This window comes from Mustelus asterias, chromosome 2 (genome assembly GCF_964213995.1).
Source record: "Mustelus asterias chromosome 2, sMusAst1.hap1.1, whole genome shotgun sequence".
NCBI lineage: Eukaryota > Metazoa > Chordata > Chondrichthyes > Carcharhiniformes > Triakidae > Mustelus > Mustelus asterias.
In genome coordinates, this window is record NC_135802.1 from 81891505 (window position 1) to 81910589 (window position 19085).

General features: G+C 40.6%; 1 protein-coding gene across 4 annotated transcripts in view; it reads left to right on the forward strand.

Annotated features, from left to right (window-relative positions):
- umad1 (UBAP1-MVB12-associated (UMA) domain containing 1) overlaps nt 1–19085 on the forward strand; it is a 102734-nt gene that overhangs the window by 53701 nt on the left and 29948 nt on the right. For 2 of the 4 annotated variants that reach the window (XM_078238068.1, XM_078238076.1), the window contains exon 3: nt 14617–14699. In XM_078238068.1, coding sequence (XP_078094194.1) covers nt 14617–14699 — 83 coding nt within the window. Of the gene's footprint in view, nt 1–7277; nt 7403–14464; nt 14512–14616; nt 14700–19085 lie in introns of those variants that run through there. The other 2 variants (XM_078238085.1, XM_078238096.1) reach the window with 2 other exon arrangements.

Sequence of the window (19085 nt, forward strand, 5' to 3'; positions counted from 1 at the left end):
GCCGGTTAGCTCAGTTGGCTGGATGGCTGATTTGCGATGCAGAGCGATGCCAACAGGGTTTGTTCAATTCCCATACTGGCTGAGGTTATTCATGAAGGCACCACCTTTTGGCTATTTTGTTCACGAGTTAAATGTTAAGGATTGTGGATGATTCTGTTACTGGGTTGACCACAAGAAGTAGTGACTGATAAAGCAAAAAAAAAAACTTCTCTGGACAGTGGGAAATGTCTTAAAGAGACAGAAGGATACTGATCGTTTCAGATGCCCCGTTCACTGAAAAGTAAAGAATTACAAACCAATGTAGCAGAGCCAGGACAAGCGAGTGGCGGTGTGACAAAAGACTAGGCCATCTTCAAACCCCGAGGGTGGCTGAAGAGCCAGGAAGGGGAATTGGGACCCAGTCAGGTTGACTGGCAGCACTCTGAGGGTGGGGAGCAAGCCCGCTGCCAGGAACTGGACAGAAAGCCTTAACGTGCCTGGGAGTGCTGTACTAAGGAGCCGAGGGCCCACCTAGGACAGGGATCTGTAGTGAATATTCTGTACATGGTTGTTTCTTGGAGTTAGGCTCTCCCTAGAAAGTTCGTATAGTATTGATGTCAGTGGAAGAAAGTAACCTTGTTTTTAACAAGGTTCCTGTGCACAATATAATTTAAAAATCACTTTGGTTATAAAAGTCTAAATTTACTAAAAATGCTAGTAAATAGCTAGCAAAGCAACAAATCCTTGAAAATATTTTCTCGAACTCCAATGCATAACCATGTTGTTACTCATTCATACCTTCCAAATTCAAGGCTGCCCACTACAACCCGACCACCTGCTGTTTCAAACCATCCCATCCTGTGCACCAACCTAAAATCTTATCCTTTCCAATTCCTGAACCCCAAGCACCATCAATTTATTTTGCTCGTGTTGCACCAGCTCCCAGACAGCTACCCTCAGTCCATCATCAGACAGGCCCAATATGTTAGAGATAGTTCCTTAGACCTTAACAATAGGAAACCAAAGATATTGCATCTGTCAGCAAAGGAATATAACAGAACCAGAGAGACATTGCCACATATATAGGAAAAAGAGGGGAAATTGAGCGAATGACTGACGAAAAAGTGATAGAGTGAAGGAAAAAAGTCGATTATAGACACAGATACAAATGGCACAATGATAACTGTGTGAAAGTCCCCTGACCAGAAATATAAGGAAAGTTAAAAACAAAGAATAACGTCAAACAAAACACATCCACTTGTCATAGAGTCTTTACAGTGCTGATGGAAGCCATTTGGCCCATTGAGTCTGCACTGATTCTCCAACAGAGCATATTACCCAAGCCCTATCCCCGTAACCCCATGTATTTATCCTGCTAATTCCCCTAACCTATACATCTTGGGACATTAAGGGACAATTTGCTATGGCCAATCAACCTAACCTGCACATCTTTGGACTGTGGGAGGAAAACAGAGCATCCGGAGGAAACCCACACAGACACGGAGAACGTGCAAGGCCGGAATTGAACCCGAGTCCCTGGTGCTGTGAGGCAGCAGTGCTAACCACTGTGCCGCTGTATTGCCATTTGTATATAGATAATATCAGGTCCAAAAAGTCAAATACTTGTACATTTCATTGTACTGATATGGGTGGCAATCACCATGTGGTATACTTGAATATTCTCTCTCTGTCTGGGGTATTTTATGACTTTTCTCTATTGGCATTTTCAGGAATACCAACTCGAGCTTTAGACTTGCTTCAGTGGAAATGAGTGGCCGTCATTTCCCATCTATGAATTCTCAATCTTCCTTCTTGCCATTTCATTGAGTTGTTAGACTAATTTGTCCGTATGAGTATTGTGCCATCATATAGCCACAACCTTACTTTTGGGGGCTTCATTTCCAAATTGCCATGTTGAGCCACTTCACACACCTCTGTGAAAGTCATTATGTGTCTACCTGTTCACTTGATACTTTCCTTCTGTAGTCATCATGGTAACAGTCACAAACCATTTGTCACCTATAGACTTGATTGAACCAACCTATTTGGTATATGGTTCTTCATCAGACTTGTCTGCTGATCTCTCTCCAGTGGATCTCTGTACAGGCTTATTTTGTTATTTTCTGGTCAAACACTGCAAAATCATTCAGCTTCTTGCAGTTAAAACACTTATTTCCCCAAGCTGGACAATTCTTCTTCTGTGTCTTCCTGCTGTCTTCTGCAATATTTACATCTTGCCCTTTGTCTGTGATTTCTCAACTCTTCTGGATTGGACTGCCTTCAGCATAATGCCTAGTCTGTTCTGCCATACACACGCTTTAACTGTTGTTTTACAACTTCTGCATTTTGACATATCTATCACTTTCTTTAGCATCAGTTTCTCAACTTGAAGTAGACTTATTCTCACTAAGGGGTGTCTCACGCCGAGGTCCAATCTACCCTTAACCAGATCACCTTTTAGCTGTCCAAAATTCACATGATTACACTAGCTGCATTACCGCCATGACGTTCCATTCAATGTTCTTGTTTGCAATCTGAACTCTCCAGTATTGAATACATATCTTTCATATGTAACATTCATTTGGGGTTCAAAATGTGTGTGCTCGGCTTTCAAAATCTCTGTCGTTTTTATTTCTTTGCTCGTTTATTAGATTTAAGGTGGTGCACATTTTGTAGCTGTCCCCCGTGTGGCAACTCTTACTGGTTCAGGCTTATTAATTAAGTCTGTTACAGTTTCATAGTCTTTCCACTGTATGTGGAAAAACTGCCAGTTTGCCACACATCACCATCCAATGTTACTGGAGATGGGATTGGAAAATTTACTTGGAGTCATTTTTACTTGTTCAGTATTCACTTGGAGCCTTTTGTGTATTTTTCTCTGCACTTGCAGCCTGTCTGTACTTTTCTTTTGTCCTTTTTTTAATTCAGTAATTTCACTTGCAGCCTGCGTGTGCTTTTCCTTAGTGAACAAAGAAAATTACAGCACAGAACAGGCCCTCCAGGCCTGCACCGACCATGCTGCCTGACTGAACTAAAACCCCCTACCCTTCCGGGGATCATATCCCTCTATTCCTATCTTATTCATGGATTTGTCCAGATGCCCCTTTAAACATGCTATCGTATCTGCTTCCATTACCTCCCCCGACAGCGAGCTCCAGGCACCCACCTCTGTGTAAAAAGAAAACTTACCTCGTACATCTTCTTGAAACTTTGCCCCTCGCACCTTATACCTATGCTTCCTAGTAATTGACTCTTCCACCCTGGGAAAAAGCTTCCGACTATCCTCTCTGTCCATGCCCTTCATAATCTTGTAGACTTCTATCAGGTCGCCCCTCAATCTCTGTCGTTCCAGTGAGAACAAACCAAGTTTCTCGTAGCTAATGCCCTCCATACCAGGCAACATCCTGGTAAATCTTTTCTGTACCCTCTCCAAAGCCTCCGCATCTTTCTGATAGTATGGCGACCAGAATTGAACGCTATATTCCAAGTGCGGCCTAACTAAGGTTCTATAAAGCTGCAACATGATTTGCCAATTTTCAAACTCAATGCCCTGGTTGATGAAGGCAAGCATGCCGTATGCCTTCTTGACTACCTTCTCACCTGCGTTGCCACTTTCAGTAACCTATGTACCTGTACACCTAGATCCCTTTGCCTATCAATACTCTGAAGGGTTCTGCCATTTACTGTATATTTCCTATCTGTATTAGACCTTCCAAAATGCATTACCTCACATTTGTCTGGATTAAACTCAATTTGCCATCTCTCTGCCCAAGCCTCCAACCGATCTATATCCTGCTGTATCTTCTGATGGTCCTCATTGCTATCCACAAATTCACCAACCTTTGTGTCATCCGCAAACTTACTAATCAATATATATATATATATATTACAAACAGCAAAGGTCCCTGCACTGATCCCTGAGGAATGCCACTTGTCACAGCCCTCCATTTGGAAACGCACCCTTCCACTGCTACCCTCTGTCTTCTATGACCGAGCCAGTTCTGTATCCACCTTGCCAGCTCACCTCTGATCCCATGCGACTTCACCTTCTGCACCAGTCTGCCATGAGGGACCTTGTCAAAGGCCTTACTGAAGTCCATGTAGACAACATCCACTGCCCTACCCTCATCAATCATCTTCGTCACTTCCTCGAAAAACTCGATCAAGTTAGTGGGAAATGATCTCCACTTCACAAAACCATATTGCCTCTCGCTAATAAGTGCATTACAACCTTGGTCTGTTTTCCTTTGTTCTTTTCAGCAGCTGTTTGCAGATTTTGCATCTTTGTGTTTCTAGGTACTAAATGGCTCTGCTCCTTTTGCAGGTTTCAAAAATCTATTTTTTAACCACACACTGACCCTATGATGCAAATATGAAGATAGCTGTACTTCTTTAGTACAGGGCCTTGGTGAGGCCACACCTAGAGTATTGTGTGCAGTTTTGGTCTCCTTTTCTGAGGAAGGATGTTCTTGCTCTCGAGGGAGTGCAGCAAAGGTTTACCAGGCTGATTCCGGGGATGGCGGGACTGATGTATGAGGAGGGATTAACTCGGTTAGGATTGTTTTTGCTGGAGTTCAGACGAGTGAGGGGGGACCTCATAGAGACTTATAAAATCCTAACAGGTCTAGACAGGATAAATACAGGGAGGATGTTACCAATGGTGGGGGAGTCAAGAACGAGGGGTCACAGTCTGAGGATTCAGGGTAGACCATTTAGGATGGAGGTGAGGAGATATTTCTTCACCCAAATTTTGGTAAGCCTATGGAATTCATTACCGCAGGAAGTAGTAGATGCCAAAACATTGAATGCATTCAAGAGGCAGCTGGATATAGCACTTGGGGCGAATGGGATCAAAGGTTATGGGGAAAAAGCAGGATTAGGCTATTGAGTTGAATGATCAGCCATGATCGTAATGAATGGCGGAGCAGGCTAGAAGGGTCAAATGGCCTCCTCCTGCTCCTATGTTTCTGTTTAGTGTGTCTCTGAGTCTTTTATTGAACTGATCTCAAGGTATGCACCCCCCCCCCCCCCTCCCCTGTCAAAGGAGGCAGATTCATGGCATGATCCTGTGATTATAGAATGCTTTGAGGTGTCAATCAAACTGGTTACATTTCAAAACCCAAACAGAGGAAGGAAACAATTGTGAACAGAAAGAAATGACCTTGGACAAGAGAAGATACCACAGTAATACAATTAAAACAAATTTCAACTTGGCTCAGAAGTAAACAGGCTATGTAGTACAGGAATATTTTATTGTTCTTGACATGATCACACTTAACAAATTTGTACACAGGAAGTTCAGTGATACAATCAACGTGATGCATCCAAAAAATTCATTTCACTTTCATCTCAAATTTTTCACGTTTTACTTCAATATTTTAAACTTTTTATTAAAAATCTTAACTGTTTTATGACCTATATGATGAGAGGTTCAAACTTCCTTATACTTTTAGCATGATGCTGTAATACTTTCTGCGGAAGTAGAGGCTCCGTAAAAGGCTTGCTTATCTTCTGTGGTGAAGAAGTATATTGCATGATCGTAAAACAAGTCAGTGCAAAACTTTAGGAAGGAACCATTGTAGTCTTGGTTAGTGACTGAATTATTTGGTCCAATGCTAGGTTTTCATTAAAACGTATGTGGCTCTGAATTACTCCAAGATGGAGATGCTGACTAAAATCTTATCAGATTACTGTTTTTATTTTTGAGTACAGTAGGTAAATTTATTAAAACAACCTTTGAAAAGTTATTTGTTTTTATTGTGGTTCATCAGCTAGAACAACATACATTTGCTGTCGCCATATATTCCTCATGGGTGAATGAACAGCCGTTTGGTTAGTGAAAGCTCCAGCTGCAAGTTTAATCCAGTTTCGGGTTTTTAAAAAAATCACCAGTAATCAAGAACTTCTGCTTTTCTGTTTGTACTCACACAAAAAGCCTCTGTTTGCTCAGTAGGAATGCAAGGACATTTTCTAGCTGAAGTTGCATGACAGGACAATACAGTACAATCCAATTGAATATTGGCATCATTAATCAAAAACAATTTCTTGGTTAGAGGTAGTTTATCAAATATTCAAGAATTATTAAAAATGTTTTCCTTGATGTGTTTGGTTTAAATCCCTGTAATAATTCTTCAGGAAAAATTTGCATGTCCAATTTTCTTTTAAGTAATTCAAGTTGTAGGCTCAGATGTTTATATATAAATCCAGTTACCTGTGTTTGATATATTCAATATTTTGTGAAACAAAAAATGTTGCTGATGCAAACAGATGTTTCTTCTCCCCAATTTTCCTGCACGCATGCACGGAAGCATATGCACACACACACACACCAATCTTTTTACTGGTTTTCAGCACCAAAGGAATAACATGCGGCACCATATTTCTGGGGACCTGTGGTAGAGGCAGAGGACCTATTCTTACTTCCATAAAAGATTTAGATTATGGATGTGGTTCCCAGATGAAAAGAGGTTGGTCAACAAAAAAGTTCCTTGATAGGGACAGAAATGCTGCCGAAAGGATCGGAAACTTCATTAGCAATATAAACTGTGATGTGGGTTACGCTATGAAAAGTTAAAGTATGATGTACACTAGTCCCAAAATGAAATATTCATTACATTCAGGGAGTTGCGAAAGCTATTACAACCTTCTCTCAAAATAAATTGAGTTTATTCAGTAATTTGAATTAAGCCATTTATGCAAAACAACACTGCAGACATTCTATGCTTAAAATTCAAATTAACAAATAAATTGAGCTAAATAACTTTGTTTAAACAATATTATTCATGTGCGTGTGCGTGTGAAGATTTTGCACAGGGTTTTATTGCCAGGGTAATTTCAGTCTGATTTGGAACTTCTGATTGAACATTGTACAAACAAAATAACGTAAAATAACATTTCACAAACTATTTTAAAACTGCAATATTTCCATGCATTTTGCTTTTTCCCACAGATCCAAATTAAGTTTGAGCCCCACCTGCAGTCCATACATTGAATTATAAAGTTAATATATTATCTGCTTAAAGTGCAGGCCTGATTAATAATTATCTCCTGTTGGCGCTCAAAATCTAGTGAGATGCACCAAAGCAAAACTGCAATTGCATGCTTTCTGAACAAACCCTGGATAATTTGAACAAAAGAACCTTGTACCCTGATGGCTCATCCCTAAAACTATGCGGCATACTTTGGGATGCCCTAAAACATAAATGTGAATTCATTGTTTTAACTGCAACACAACTCTTTGATTCTGTAACCCATACCATGATTTATATTGCTAATGGAGTTTCCGATCCTTTCTGCAGCATTTCTGTCCCTATCAAGGAACTTTCTTGTTGACCAACCTCTCTTCATCTGGGAACCACATACATAATCTAAATCTTCTGGCAGTCTCCCAAAAGGATGGTGGGAGAGCATGTGAATCTTAAAGGTATTTAAGGCTACATTGTTTTGTGATGAAGTGTTACTGAAAAGAAAGTTTAGGCTTGCATTTATGTAGAGCCTTTGATTTTCATGACATCCAAAAGCACTTAATCATTTAATTCATTTCAAATTGCAAATATGTAGGCAAATGCGCAGCATACTTGTGCACACAGATTTTGCACAGCAAATTAGATCAAAGACAAATTAATGTTTTGCTGGTGTTGGTTGAAAGATGTGCGTTGACACACACTGGCTGAGCTCACTTCTGGGCAGTGTCACAAGATGCTGTCCAGTCACCTGAACTGACGGCAAAAGATGTTATCACCGACAGTGCAGCACCCCATTGCTGTGGCATTGAAGTATCAACTGAGATTGTGTGTTTGAAATTACTAGAGTTGAGAATGCTACCAATTGAGCCAGCCTTCTGGTAAAGTGAATTGAATGGACACCAGTTTTTTCATGCCTTACAAATCGGTTTCCATTTTTGAGGCCATACAGCACCACAGGGTAAAACAGATTGGAAATGCCTTCATATTGATTTATTTGCTCTTTGTAATTCAACTAAAACAGAGTCCTAAATCAGTTTAATAGATTTACACAATTTTGAGTATTATTGCTTGGCCCATCATCATAGCCCAGATCTTAGCCTTATGAATATTTGAATAATCTAAAAAGTTCATTTTTTGCTGCTTCTACCCAGGAAAACTAACGCAAACAAAAGAACATTACATTGCTAACAGTTCACGCAAGTGTTTATATTATTGGACCTTTTGTTTTGTGATAATTGAACATTATGTCTTGAGGGATTTCTTGCAGGCTTCATTTACTTCAAATGTTATGCATCTTTGTTTTCCTGTTCTGGTTGCTAGAACACAGCATGCCTAATCTCGATGGGTACTGGAGCATTTTAAAAGAAACTCGTAACAAAATGGTTTGAAATAATGCAATCTTGTCCATGTTATTTTAATGATTAAATGTATACTTAGTACATCCAGTTGCTGTTTAATACAATTATGCTTATAAAAACATGTATGTCTGCATTTTTCTAGTGCTCAAGAGTAGAGATTGTTGAATACATTTTGTTTGTACAATTCATTCATGTTTAGATATTGAGATTAACATTCTTCTACGCTTAGGCACAAAACAAACTCAACTAATAGGTTTTCATTTATGTTTGTACAATTTTTATATTTCACATTGTGATGTTATAAATATCAACATTTTTGAGGAAGGACAAGAAAGTGGTTGTTTTGTATTAACAGCAAATGATGTGTTTGAAAATGTCTTTATACTGCATTTATTTGATTTATTATTGTCACATGTATTGGTATACAGTGCAAAGTATTGTTGTGCGCTATACAGACAAAACATACCGTTCATAGAGTACATAGGGGAGAAGGAAAAGAGAGGGTACAGAATGTAGTGTTACAATCATAGCTAGGGTGTAGAGAAAGATCAACTTAATATGATTTGGTCCGTTCAAAAATCTAATGGCAACAGGGAAGAAGCTGTTCTTGAGTCAGTTGGTATGTGTCCTCAGACTTTTATATCTTTTTCCCGACAGAAGAAGCTGGCAGAGAGTATGTCCGGGGTGCGTGGGGTCCTTGATTATGCTGGCTGCTTTTCCGAGGTAATGGGAAGTGTAGACAGGGTCATGGATGGGAGGCTGGTTTGCATGATGGACTGGGCACAACCCTTTGAAGTTTCTTGTGGTCTTGATCAGAACGGGAGCCATACAAAGCTGTGATATATCCAGAAAGGATGCTTTCTGTGGTGCATTTGTAAAGTTGGTGTGGGTCGTAGTGAACATGCTGAATTTTCTTAGCCTTCTGAGAAAGTAGAGGCGTTGGTGTGCTTTATTTAACTGTAGCATTGGTGTGGAGGGACCAGGACAAGTTGTTGGTGATCTGGACACCTGGAAGTATTTGAAAGCTCTGACTGTGCAAACTTGAACTATAGTAGCTCCAGCGCAGGATACTAAACATTAATTTTTGACATTTCTAAATTTTAATTTTTACAGGCATTTTAAATGTGTAAGGGTAGGAATGAAAGTAGCTTCATGCATAGGTAACCTCTCTCCCAGACATTTTGTATCCTGGCATCTTTGTTCTGACTGGGGAAACTTATATGCATTAAATGTTCAAATTATTTTGCAAAGAAATTACTTCTAAAATTTCCACATTTACCTATTAAATTTGTGAGGAAAATCTGTAAAACAAAAGTCCTATTTATAACAACTGAAAGAGGAAATTTTGGCCTTTCACCTGCTCCAGCTGTTTCAGAAGACCACAGAGACCATTTTACTTGATATCCAAAACCACCCAGTTACAAGAATTTATTCTTGGCCCTTCCTGTTTCTCAGCTGCACAGTGGTTAGCACTGCTGCCTCACAGTGCCAGGGACCCGGGTTGAATTCTGGCCTAGAGTCACTGTCTGTTTGGAGTTTGCACGTTCTCCCCGTGTCTGTGTGGGTTTCCTCGGGTGTTCCGGTTTCCTCCCACAGTCCAAAGTTGTGTGGGTTAGGTTGATTGGCCATGCTAAATTAACCCTAGTATCAGGGGGATTAGTAGGGTAAATATGAGGGATTGCAGGAATAGAGCCTGGGTGGGATTGTGGTCGGTGCAGACTCGATGGGCCAAATGGCTGCCTCCTGCACTGTATATTCGATGATTCTATGACATCATCTCAAAATATAATGTAAGACTGCACCAAAATAGACTGACCACAAACAGCTCTACCTTACCACCACCTCTCCTCTCATGACCCCTCCACTGTCTCCGATTTGTTATGTTGCTTGTCCAACATCCTTTATTGGTTGAGCAGAAATTTCCTTCCATTAAATATTGGGAAAACAAAAACCATTTTCTTTTGTTCCCCACTGCAAACTTTGTTCCTTATCCACTAACACCATCTCTCTCCCTGTCCTGAGGCTGAATCAGGCCACTCAAAATCTTGTCATCCTATTTGACTTCAACCAGAGCTTCTGACCCCATATCTTTCATCACCAATACGATCAATGTCCAAACACCATAACATGGTCTATCTGCACCCTACCTAAAAGAGGCCAAACACCATAACATGGTCTATCTGCACCCTTACTTCAGTTTGTCTGATGCTGAAATTCTCATTCAGGCATTCGTTATTTCCAGATTGTTCAAATGATATCCTGCCACTTTGAAAAGTCTTTGACCTGAAACAGGAACTCTCTTTCTCTCCAGAAATGCTTCCTGACCCACTGAGTATGTCTAAAATAGTCACTAAATAATCCAATTGAGATTTCAGGAGAAACTTCTTTACCTGGAGAGTGGTTAGAATGTGCTACTCGTTTCCAAGGTGAAGCAACTATTGCAAGCACACTAGAGAGTAATCTAAACAAATACAAGAACGAGAAAAGAATAGAAGGAAATCTTGATGGGGTTAGATGAAGGATCAGTAAATATTGTGTGATACATAAGAATTGTAATATCTTAAGCCAATGCAACCATCAAATGAAAAAGATTACATCGAGTCATAGAATCCCTACAGTGCAGGAGGCTATTCGGCCCATCGAGCCTGCACCAACAATCCCACCCAGGCCCTATCCCCATAACCCCACATATTTACCCTGCTAATCCCTTGACACTGGGGGGCAATTTAGCATGGCCAACCAACCTAACCTGCACATCTTTGGACATAGAACTTTTAAATTGAATAGGATGGACATGGCAGAGTAGATTTATTATTATACCCAGACTTTCATAGTGTTGCAGGCTGGGAGTTGACCAAATGGAGTATTTGGGTCAAACAGAGCAATGAGAGCTGTAATAGAACTGAATTAAGAAGGCGGATGGGAGGGGTGGAAAGGCAGGGGATGGGGATGAGAGATGGGGTGGAAAGGAAGGTACGGATAATAGCTGGGAAGAGGAGGAGTGGAGGAAGATAGGAGAGGAAGATGAAAGGAGAACAGAGGGTATGAACAGAAGATGGAGCAGGTAAAGGAAAGAGGAGAAGGAGACTGAAAGGAAAGGAGAGAGAGAGGAGTGCAGGATAGGAGGAGAACTGATGCTGAGTGCTTTTTAATAAAAGGTATGTCCATATTCAAGAACACAGTGACTTCATAATTTAGAGGGCAGATTTGACGTGGAAATGGGCAAAAGCTAAAATTTTTTGTTGAAATATTTAAGCTATCTACTTGCTAAATTACACACTTTATAAATATATTTTGATCTTAGTGAAATGTTAGTAACTGAGGTTGTATAATTTACTTATTTATTGCAGCATCAGGAACTCCCATCACAAACATGAGTGCAAAGCATTGCACATAGTTGTTTCTAAAATGTCCCGTTATAATAATGTCTGATGCCTATCAGTTATACAATATGTTTGACATCAACAAAAAAAAGTTACCCTTAACCCTACTGTCCTTGCATACTGTCACTTCATCTCCATTCTCACTTTGCTCTCCAAAGGTCTTCCGCGTATTATGTTCCAAAATCTGTGCCTTCCTTGCCTGGAACTCCATGTTTGAACCCCTCCAATTAGGTTTCCACCCTGTCACAATACTAAAACAGCTCACATCAAAGTCACAAATGACAGCCTATGTGACTGTGACACGGTAAACTATTCTTCCTCATCCTTCTCGACCTGTTTGTAGCTTTTGACAGGGTGGATCATGCCATCCATCTTCAATACCTCTTCATTATAGTCCAGATAACCTGGTTCTATTCTCATTTATCTAATAATAGTCAGAGTATTACCTGCAATGGCTTCTGTTCCCTTTTCCACATTTTTTTACTTCTGGTGATCCCCACATACATGCTGCCCCTTGGCGACATCATCCAAAGGCACATTGGTTTTCTCTCACATGTTGAAACATCCAGCTCTACCTCACCACCACATCTCTGGACTCCCCCAATGTTGCTAATCTATCAGGCTGCTTACCTGATATTCACAGTAAGAACACCAGGTTACAGTCCAACAGGTTTATTTGGTAGCAAACGCCACTAGTGGGTGGCGTTTGCTACCAAATAAACCTGTTGGACTTTAACCTGGTGTTGTTAGACTTCTTACTGTGTTTACCCCAGTCCAATGCTGGCATCTCCACATCATGACTACCTGATATTCAACACTGGATGAGCAAAAGTTCCCTCCAATTAAATGTAAGAATACTGAAGCCATTGTCTCTGTTCCCATCCCCCTCTCTAGCGATGAGTCGGGGACTAAACCAGTTTCTTCTCTGTCTTCTTGGTGTCATATTTGACCCATGATGAACTTTTGTCCAAATATCTGTGTCAATGTTGAGGCAGCTTATTTCCACCTCAGTAACGTAGGCTGACTCCAGCTTGGCCTTCACTTAATTGCTGAAACCCTAATAAATTCTTGGTATATCTTCTGTAAATGTGAGGTCATCCATATTACTGCTCATGTCCTAACGTTTACTGCACCCTAAGCTGTCATCCCATTCTTGCTGACCTACATTGGCTCCCAGTCAAACTTTGATTTTAACATTCTCAATGTTTTCAAATCACTCTCTGGCCTGGCCTGGCCTGTCACTGTCATATCTATTGGAATATCTTCCAGTTGCACCCCCCCCCCCCCCCCCCCCCCCCGTGCCCCCAGTGTAACTGAGCATCCCCAATTTTAATTGAACCACCATTGGTAGCTGTGTTTTCAACTGTCCAGGATCTAAACTCTAATTCCCTCTCAAAACTATCCCACATCTTTCTTTAAGACTCGAAGCATGTTTTATGACCAAGCTTTGAGTCGCCATATGTGGCTCAGTGTCAAACTTCGTTTTATAATGCTCCTGTGAACCTTTTGTTATATTAAAGATGCTATACAAGGGTAATTTATTGATTCTACGATGAATTTGTTAGTATCCGATATTTTCACATGAATTAGTATTTTCTACACTTTCTTTCATTTGTATTAATATTGAAGTATGGGAAATGGATTACACTAAATATTTGCAGATTTCACAAAAATGCAGGATTTATCAAACTCCTCAGTAGATTTGACTTGGTTCTGATTGCAGGGTATTTATTATTTTTCCATTAACATTTCTAGTAATCAGCAAAACAATTACTGTGTTAAGTAAATTACATTTGGGCTCTGAACCTCGCACTCATTTGATCTTTCTCTACACCTTAGCTATGACTGTAACACTGCATTCTGCGCTCTCTCCTTTCCTTCTCTCTGAACGGTATGCCTCATCTGTTTGGCGTACAAGAAACAATACTTTTCACTGTATACTAATACTTGGGAGAATAAATCAAATCAATGAACTCAAACACCTGAATGGTTTGGAGGTTTTATAACATACAATTATTAAAGAGCTTTATGTTTTTGTTCAAATTTGCGAAGATTTTTATGGAGGTTTAAACCTTTGCTTCATCTTGTGCAGAACTGAATTGGTAAGAAAAATAGGTCTTAAAATTCTTCTGAATTACACAATTCAAATTAATGGTCGAAATTTTTCTGAGTACAGGGGACCCAATGTTAGGAGGGTGGGCAGTAACCCCAGTTCAGTGGGCAGTAGACCCAGCACTGCACCTTGCAAGACCAGCTGTCCAATTAAGAATGGTAGTCTGGCTTACAAAAGCTGCTGGCACAATAGGACTGACAGCTCCGCTGTGCTACCATCGCTGGTGGCCTTTGCTGGGATTCAGCACCTAGAGGATATGGGCTCATTGGTAAGTTTGTGCCCACACAACCAGGTAAGTAGGGTCTGCAAAAGTTCGGGGTGGGGGGGAGAGCGGGTAGTGCTTGCTGAGGGCAGACAGAGCCAAAGTCATTTGAGTAGGTTATTGCTGTCAGGAGGGGGTTGTGGGTGGCTTCCTGTCCTCAAGGGGCCTGAAAATGTCTGCTCAATGTTTTTATGGTAAATAAACTATGTGTAACATGGTACACAAGCAAGTAATTTGAGTTTCATTGGATCATATGAACTGGAGTAGGTCTACCCTATATATTTCCGTTACTGTCTTGAAAATGTTGATCAAATCACCCCTTACTCTCTCAAATTCCAGGGAATACCACCCTAGTTTGCATAGTAAAAGGAGCTTGTATATCCCCTCCCCAAACCCACCCCGACTAACAGTTCCAGCTAAAATCTGTTCTTCAGCATGAGTTGTATCGCAGGTGAATATTTGGTCTCAAATCATTCATATGCTAAACCAGCCTTTGTCAGCAAGACCTAGCCATATTACGAAAAAACTGGCTTATATTTGATGTATTTCCTTACAGGAGAAACAGCAAGTGAAAGACAAATGTTACAGAGCCCTGTGCTGGTTAAAGAAGTGACAAACACACGCTGCCAATCAACTCAGGTATGGGATATTCAATGGATGATGGTACTGGTTTATGTTCTATTTACAGTCAATAAGAGGGCATGAATAAAATCATTGCATAAATAAGGATTGTAAACATTTTAGATCCTTTGATTTTTCACGACTGTGTGCATGAAAAGCTATGCTGCTTTTGCATGAGCGACAATAATTTAATGTAAATATCATCCAGTATATGCAAAATAAAATTGGAGCATAGGTCACAAATTTATTTTCATTTAGTATTGCATTCATGGCAATCATTTAATATTTGTGTGCTACTTCGACAGTGTATCATCCAGGTTGCTTTCTGAACTCTGAATTATTCATACTACTCCCCATCCTTTCATTGCATGCTTTTAGAAGGAACCTTGGTAACCCTTTTAGTATAAATTCATCTTTTATGAACTGACTTTGTACTGCTTCCATGAATATATAATTTTCTTCCCATTCCACCCCCACAATCATTCCACCCAGTGTCGTGTTTTCTACAAGCATCGCCATAAACTCTGAGACAGAGTTATGACAACACTAAAGAAGCCTTCAAAATCCAACAAGCTTGAAGGAGATGGTTAAAGTAAAACATGCAGGGATATTTGATCACTTTTCACCTTTTGCCTGATTTATTTTCCTTGTACTTTGGGAAGCACCTTGTGACCTATTAGAGGGGCTATATCAATGCAAGTTTTTATTGCATCTCCAGACTTTAAAAACATGGGTACCATTGGCAATTCGGGCACAAATTCTGCTCTTTTTGCATGTTGCTGAATGCAAAATCTGCCATGAGCCAGTACATCTGAGGTGTGTTTTAGAACTATTTTCTTTTAAGAAGTTCTGCTTTCAAAAATATTTATTATACTTAAGAGTGGTAACTGATAGAGTTTGATACAGTTGTGAATCGATTCATCATTAAAGTGAGCAATTTGAATCAGTATCTGACTCCACCACCTGTGAGTGAACCAATTTGAAATTCATAGAAATCATGAAATCATAGAAACCCTACAGTGCAGAAAGAGGCCATTCGGCCCATCGAGTCTGCACCGACCACAATCCCACCCAGGCCCTACCCCCATATCCCTACATATTTTATCTGCTAATCCACGCATCCCAGGACACTAAGGGGCAATTTTAGCATGGCCAATCAACCTAACCCGCACATCTTTGGACTGTGGGAGGAAACCGGAGCACCCGGAGGAAACCCACGCAGACACGAGGAGAATGTGCAAACTCCACACAGACAGTGACCCAAGCCGGGAATCGAACCCGGGACCCTGGAGCTGTGAGGCAGCAGTGCTAACCACTGTGCTACCGTGCCGCCCTAAATTACTGAAAATAACTTATAAAAATATGCAAAGCTTATTTTTTACAATGGGTATAGTAGACAGCTTATTTCAAAATAAACACCCAAAACCTTTAGTCTCCATGTGACCATAAGATAGATCCAACTTAATTTTTGGAACATTGAAGGCCTGCAAATGAAAGCAATTAGTGGAAACTTACACTGTTGATTATTCACCCTGGGTTGGGCCAGTTTTGTGAATGGAGCCTATTTCTAGCAAAATGTTTTTAAAATGAACGCAAAAGATTGTGGGAACGGAGACAGTATGAAATTCCGGTTTAAAATTCCATGATCCTTTACACTGGTCTTGCTGATGCAATAAAAAAGATTAATGGAATGGAAACTTAAGACAATCATTTCTGAAATGAGGGCTGCAAAGTGAAGATGCAAAAAATGTAGAAGTTAGGCTCAGTCCAGTGAGTTCCTAATCTAGGAGGATCAGAGAAGGTGCTATATGCATATCGTACTTTCCCATTAAGAGAAAGAAATTTCCTTTTATTGGTGGGAAGTAATAATGGTGCAATTTTGTCAGCTTGATATACAGCTGTATAATATCTAGTAGCAATTGTTTAGATTTGCTTATTTACTAGATTTAACTATTATGTGAAGAAGCCCTTTGGGTCTGTTTGATCGCATTCTTACGAGCTGCCATACAACCTTTTGAGTCTTGAAACTTACTGTTGGTGGTATTAACAGACGGGTGTTTAATGAGAACTGTATATAACTGTGGGTTAGACATATAATAAATGATCATGCTGCTAGAGTATAAATGAAGGTCAAACTCTAGTTTTGATCTTCTAATGGAAACACATCATCCCGCTGTTCTTTGAAAAATTGAGTGCAGAAACCTTAAACTTGCAGCTCTTTTAAGGTACCCAGGGAGCATCAGTGTAGGAGGTGAGTGTGATAAGACTTCTGGCATGCACACAAGCAATGATCGTGTGGTCTTTAAGATCTGACTTTCATGTAAATTTGGTAATCACCTCATGATGCAACTGAAGTCCATAAACAACATTCGAGGCACCATCCTTAAAAGAAGCAAAAAGAAAATTATCAACCTGATGCAACTCTTACCTCATTGGCATCTGGTAGCTGACATTCTAGTCCTGGTGTTTCCTGTGGATTGTTAATGATGTGCATGGAGCACATGAAAATGATATAAATGAGATAATTTCACATAATCTAGTTGGGTTAGTTGATTTATGTAAAGACAAATGAAATTCCAGTGGTGCTACACCTGAACCATTTTATGAGTTCCATTGTCCCTAATCGAATCTATTGTGTTAGAATCAATTTTGAAAGATATGATGAGACATCTGGAGCATAAGATATGATTGGGCAGAGTCCACATGGAATTATAATAAGGAAATCATGTTTGAGTTTTTTGAGGGAGGTTGTACCATAGATAAAAGAGATCCAGAGGAGGTGGTGCATTTGGGTTTTCAGAGGCTTTTGATAAGATTCCAAACAGGAAGTTAGTAAACAAAATTAGAGCTCATGAAATTGGGAGGCCTTTAGCTTCAACTACTTGTCTAGCAGTCCATTTGTACTGGTATGGATTAAGGATTGGTTAACAGACAGAAAACAGAGCAGGAATAAATGAGTCATTTAAGAACATAAGAACATAAGAAATAGGAGCAGGAGTAGGCCATCTAGCCCCTCGAGCCTGCCCCGCCATTCAATAAGATCATGGCTGATCTGACGTGGATCAGTACCACTTACCCGCCTGATCCCCATAACCCTTAATTCCCTTACCGATCAGGAATCCATCCATCCGTGCTTTAAACATATTCAGCGAGGTAGCCTCCACCACCTCAGTGGGCAGAGAATTCCAGAGATTCACCACCCTCTGGGAGAAGAAGTTCCTCCTCAACTCTGTCTTAAACCGACCCCCCTTTATTTTGAGGCTGTGTCCTCTAGTTTTAACTTCCTTACTAAGTGGAAAGAATCTCTCCGCCTCCACCCTATCCAGCCCCCGCATTATCTTATAAGTCTCCATAAGATCCCCCCTCATCCTTCTAAACTCCAACGAGTACAAACCCAATCTCCTCAGCCTCTCCTCATAATCCAAACCCCTCATCTCCGGTATCAACCTGGTGAACCTTCTCTGCACTCCCTCCAATGCCAATATATCCTTCCTCATATAAGGGGACCCAATACTGCACACAGTATTCCAGCTGCGGCCTCACCAATGCCCTGTACAGGTGCATCAAGACATCCCTGCTTTTATATTCTATCCCCTTCGCAATATAGGCCAACATCCCATTTGCCTTCTTGATCACCTGTTGTACCTGCAGACTGGGCTTTTGCGTCTCATGCACAAGGACCCCCAGGTCCCTTTGCACGGTAGCATGTTTTAATTTGTTTCCATTGAGATAGTAATCCCATTTGTTATTATTTCCTCCAAAGTGTATAACCTCGCATTTCTCAACGTTATACTCCATTTGCCATATCCTCGCCCACTCACTCAGCCTGTCCAAATCTCTCTGCAGATCTTCTCCGTCCTCCACACGATTCACTTTTCCACTTATCTTTGTGTCGTCTGCAAACTTCGTTACCCTACACTCCGTCCCCTCCTCCAGATCATCTATATAAATGGTAAATAGTTGCGGCCCGAGTACCGATCCCTGCGGCACGCCACTAGTTACCTTCCTCCAACCGGAAAAACACCCATTTATTCCGACTCTTTGCTTCCTGTCGGATAGCCAGTCCCCAATCCACTTTAACACACTACCCCCAACTCCGTGTGCCCTAATCTTCTTCAGTAGCCTTTTATGGGGCACCTTATCAAACGCCTTCTGGAAATCCAAAAACACCGCATCCACCGGTTCTCCTCCATCAACCGCCCTAGTCACATCTTCATAAAAATCCAACATGTTCGTCAAGCACGACTTTCCCCTCATGAATCCATGCTGCGTCTGATTGATCGAACCATTTCTATCCAGATGCCCTGCTATCTCCTCTTTAATAATGGATTCCAGCATTTTCCCTACTACAGATGTTAAGCTGACCGGCCTATAGTTACCCGCCTTTTGTCTCCTTCCTTTTTT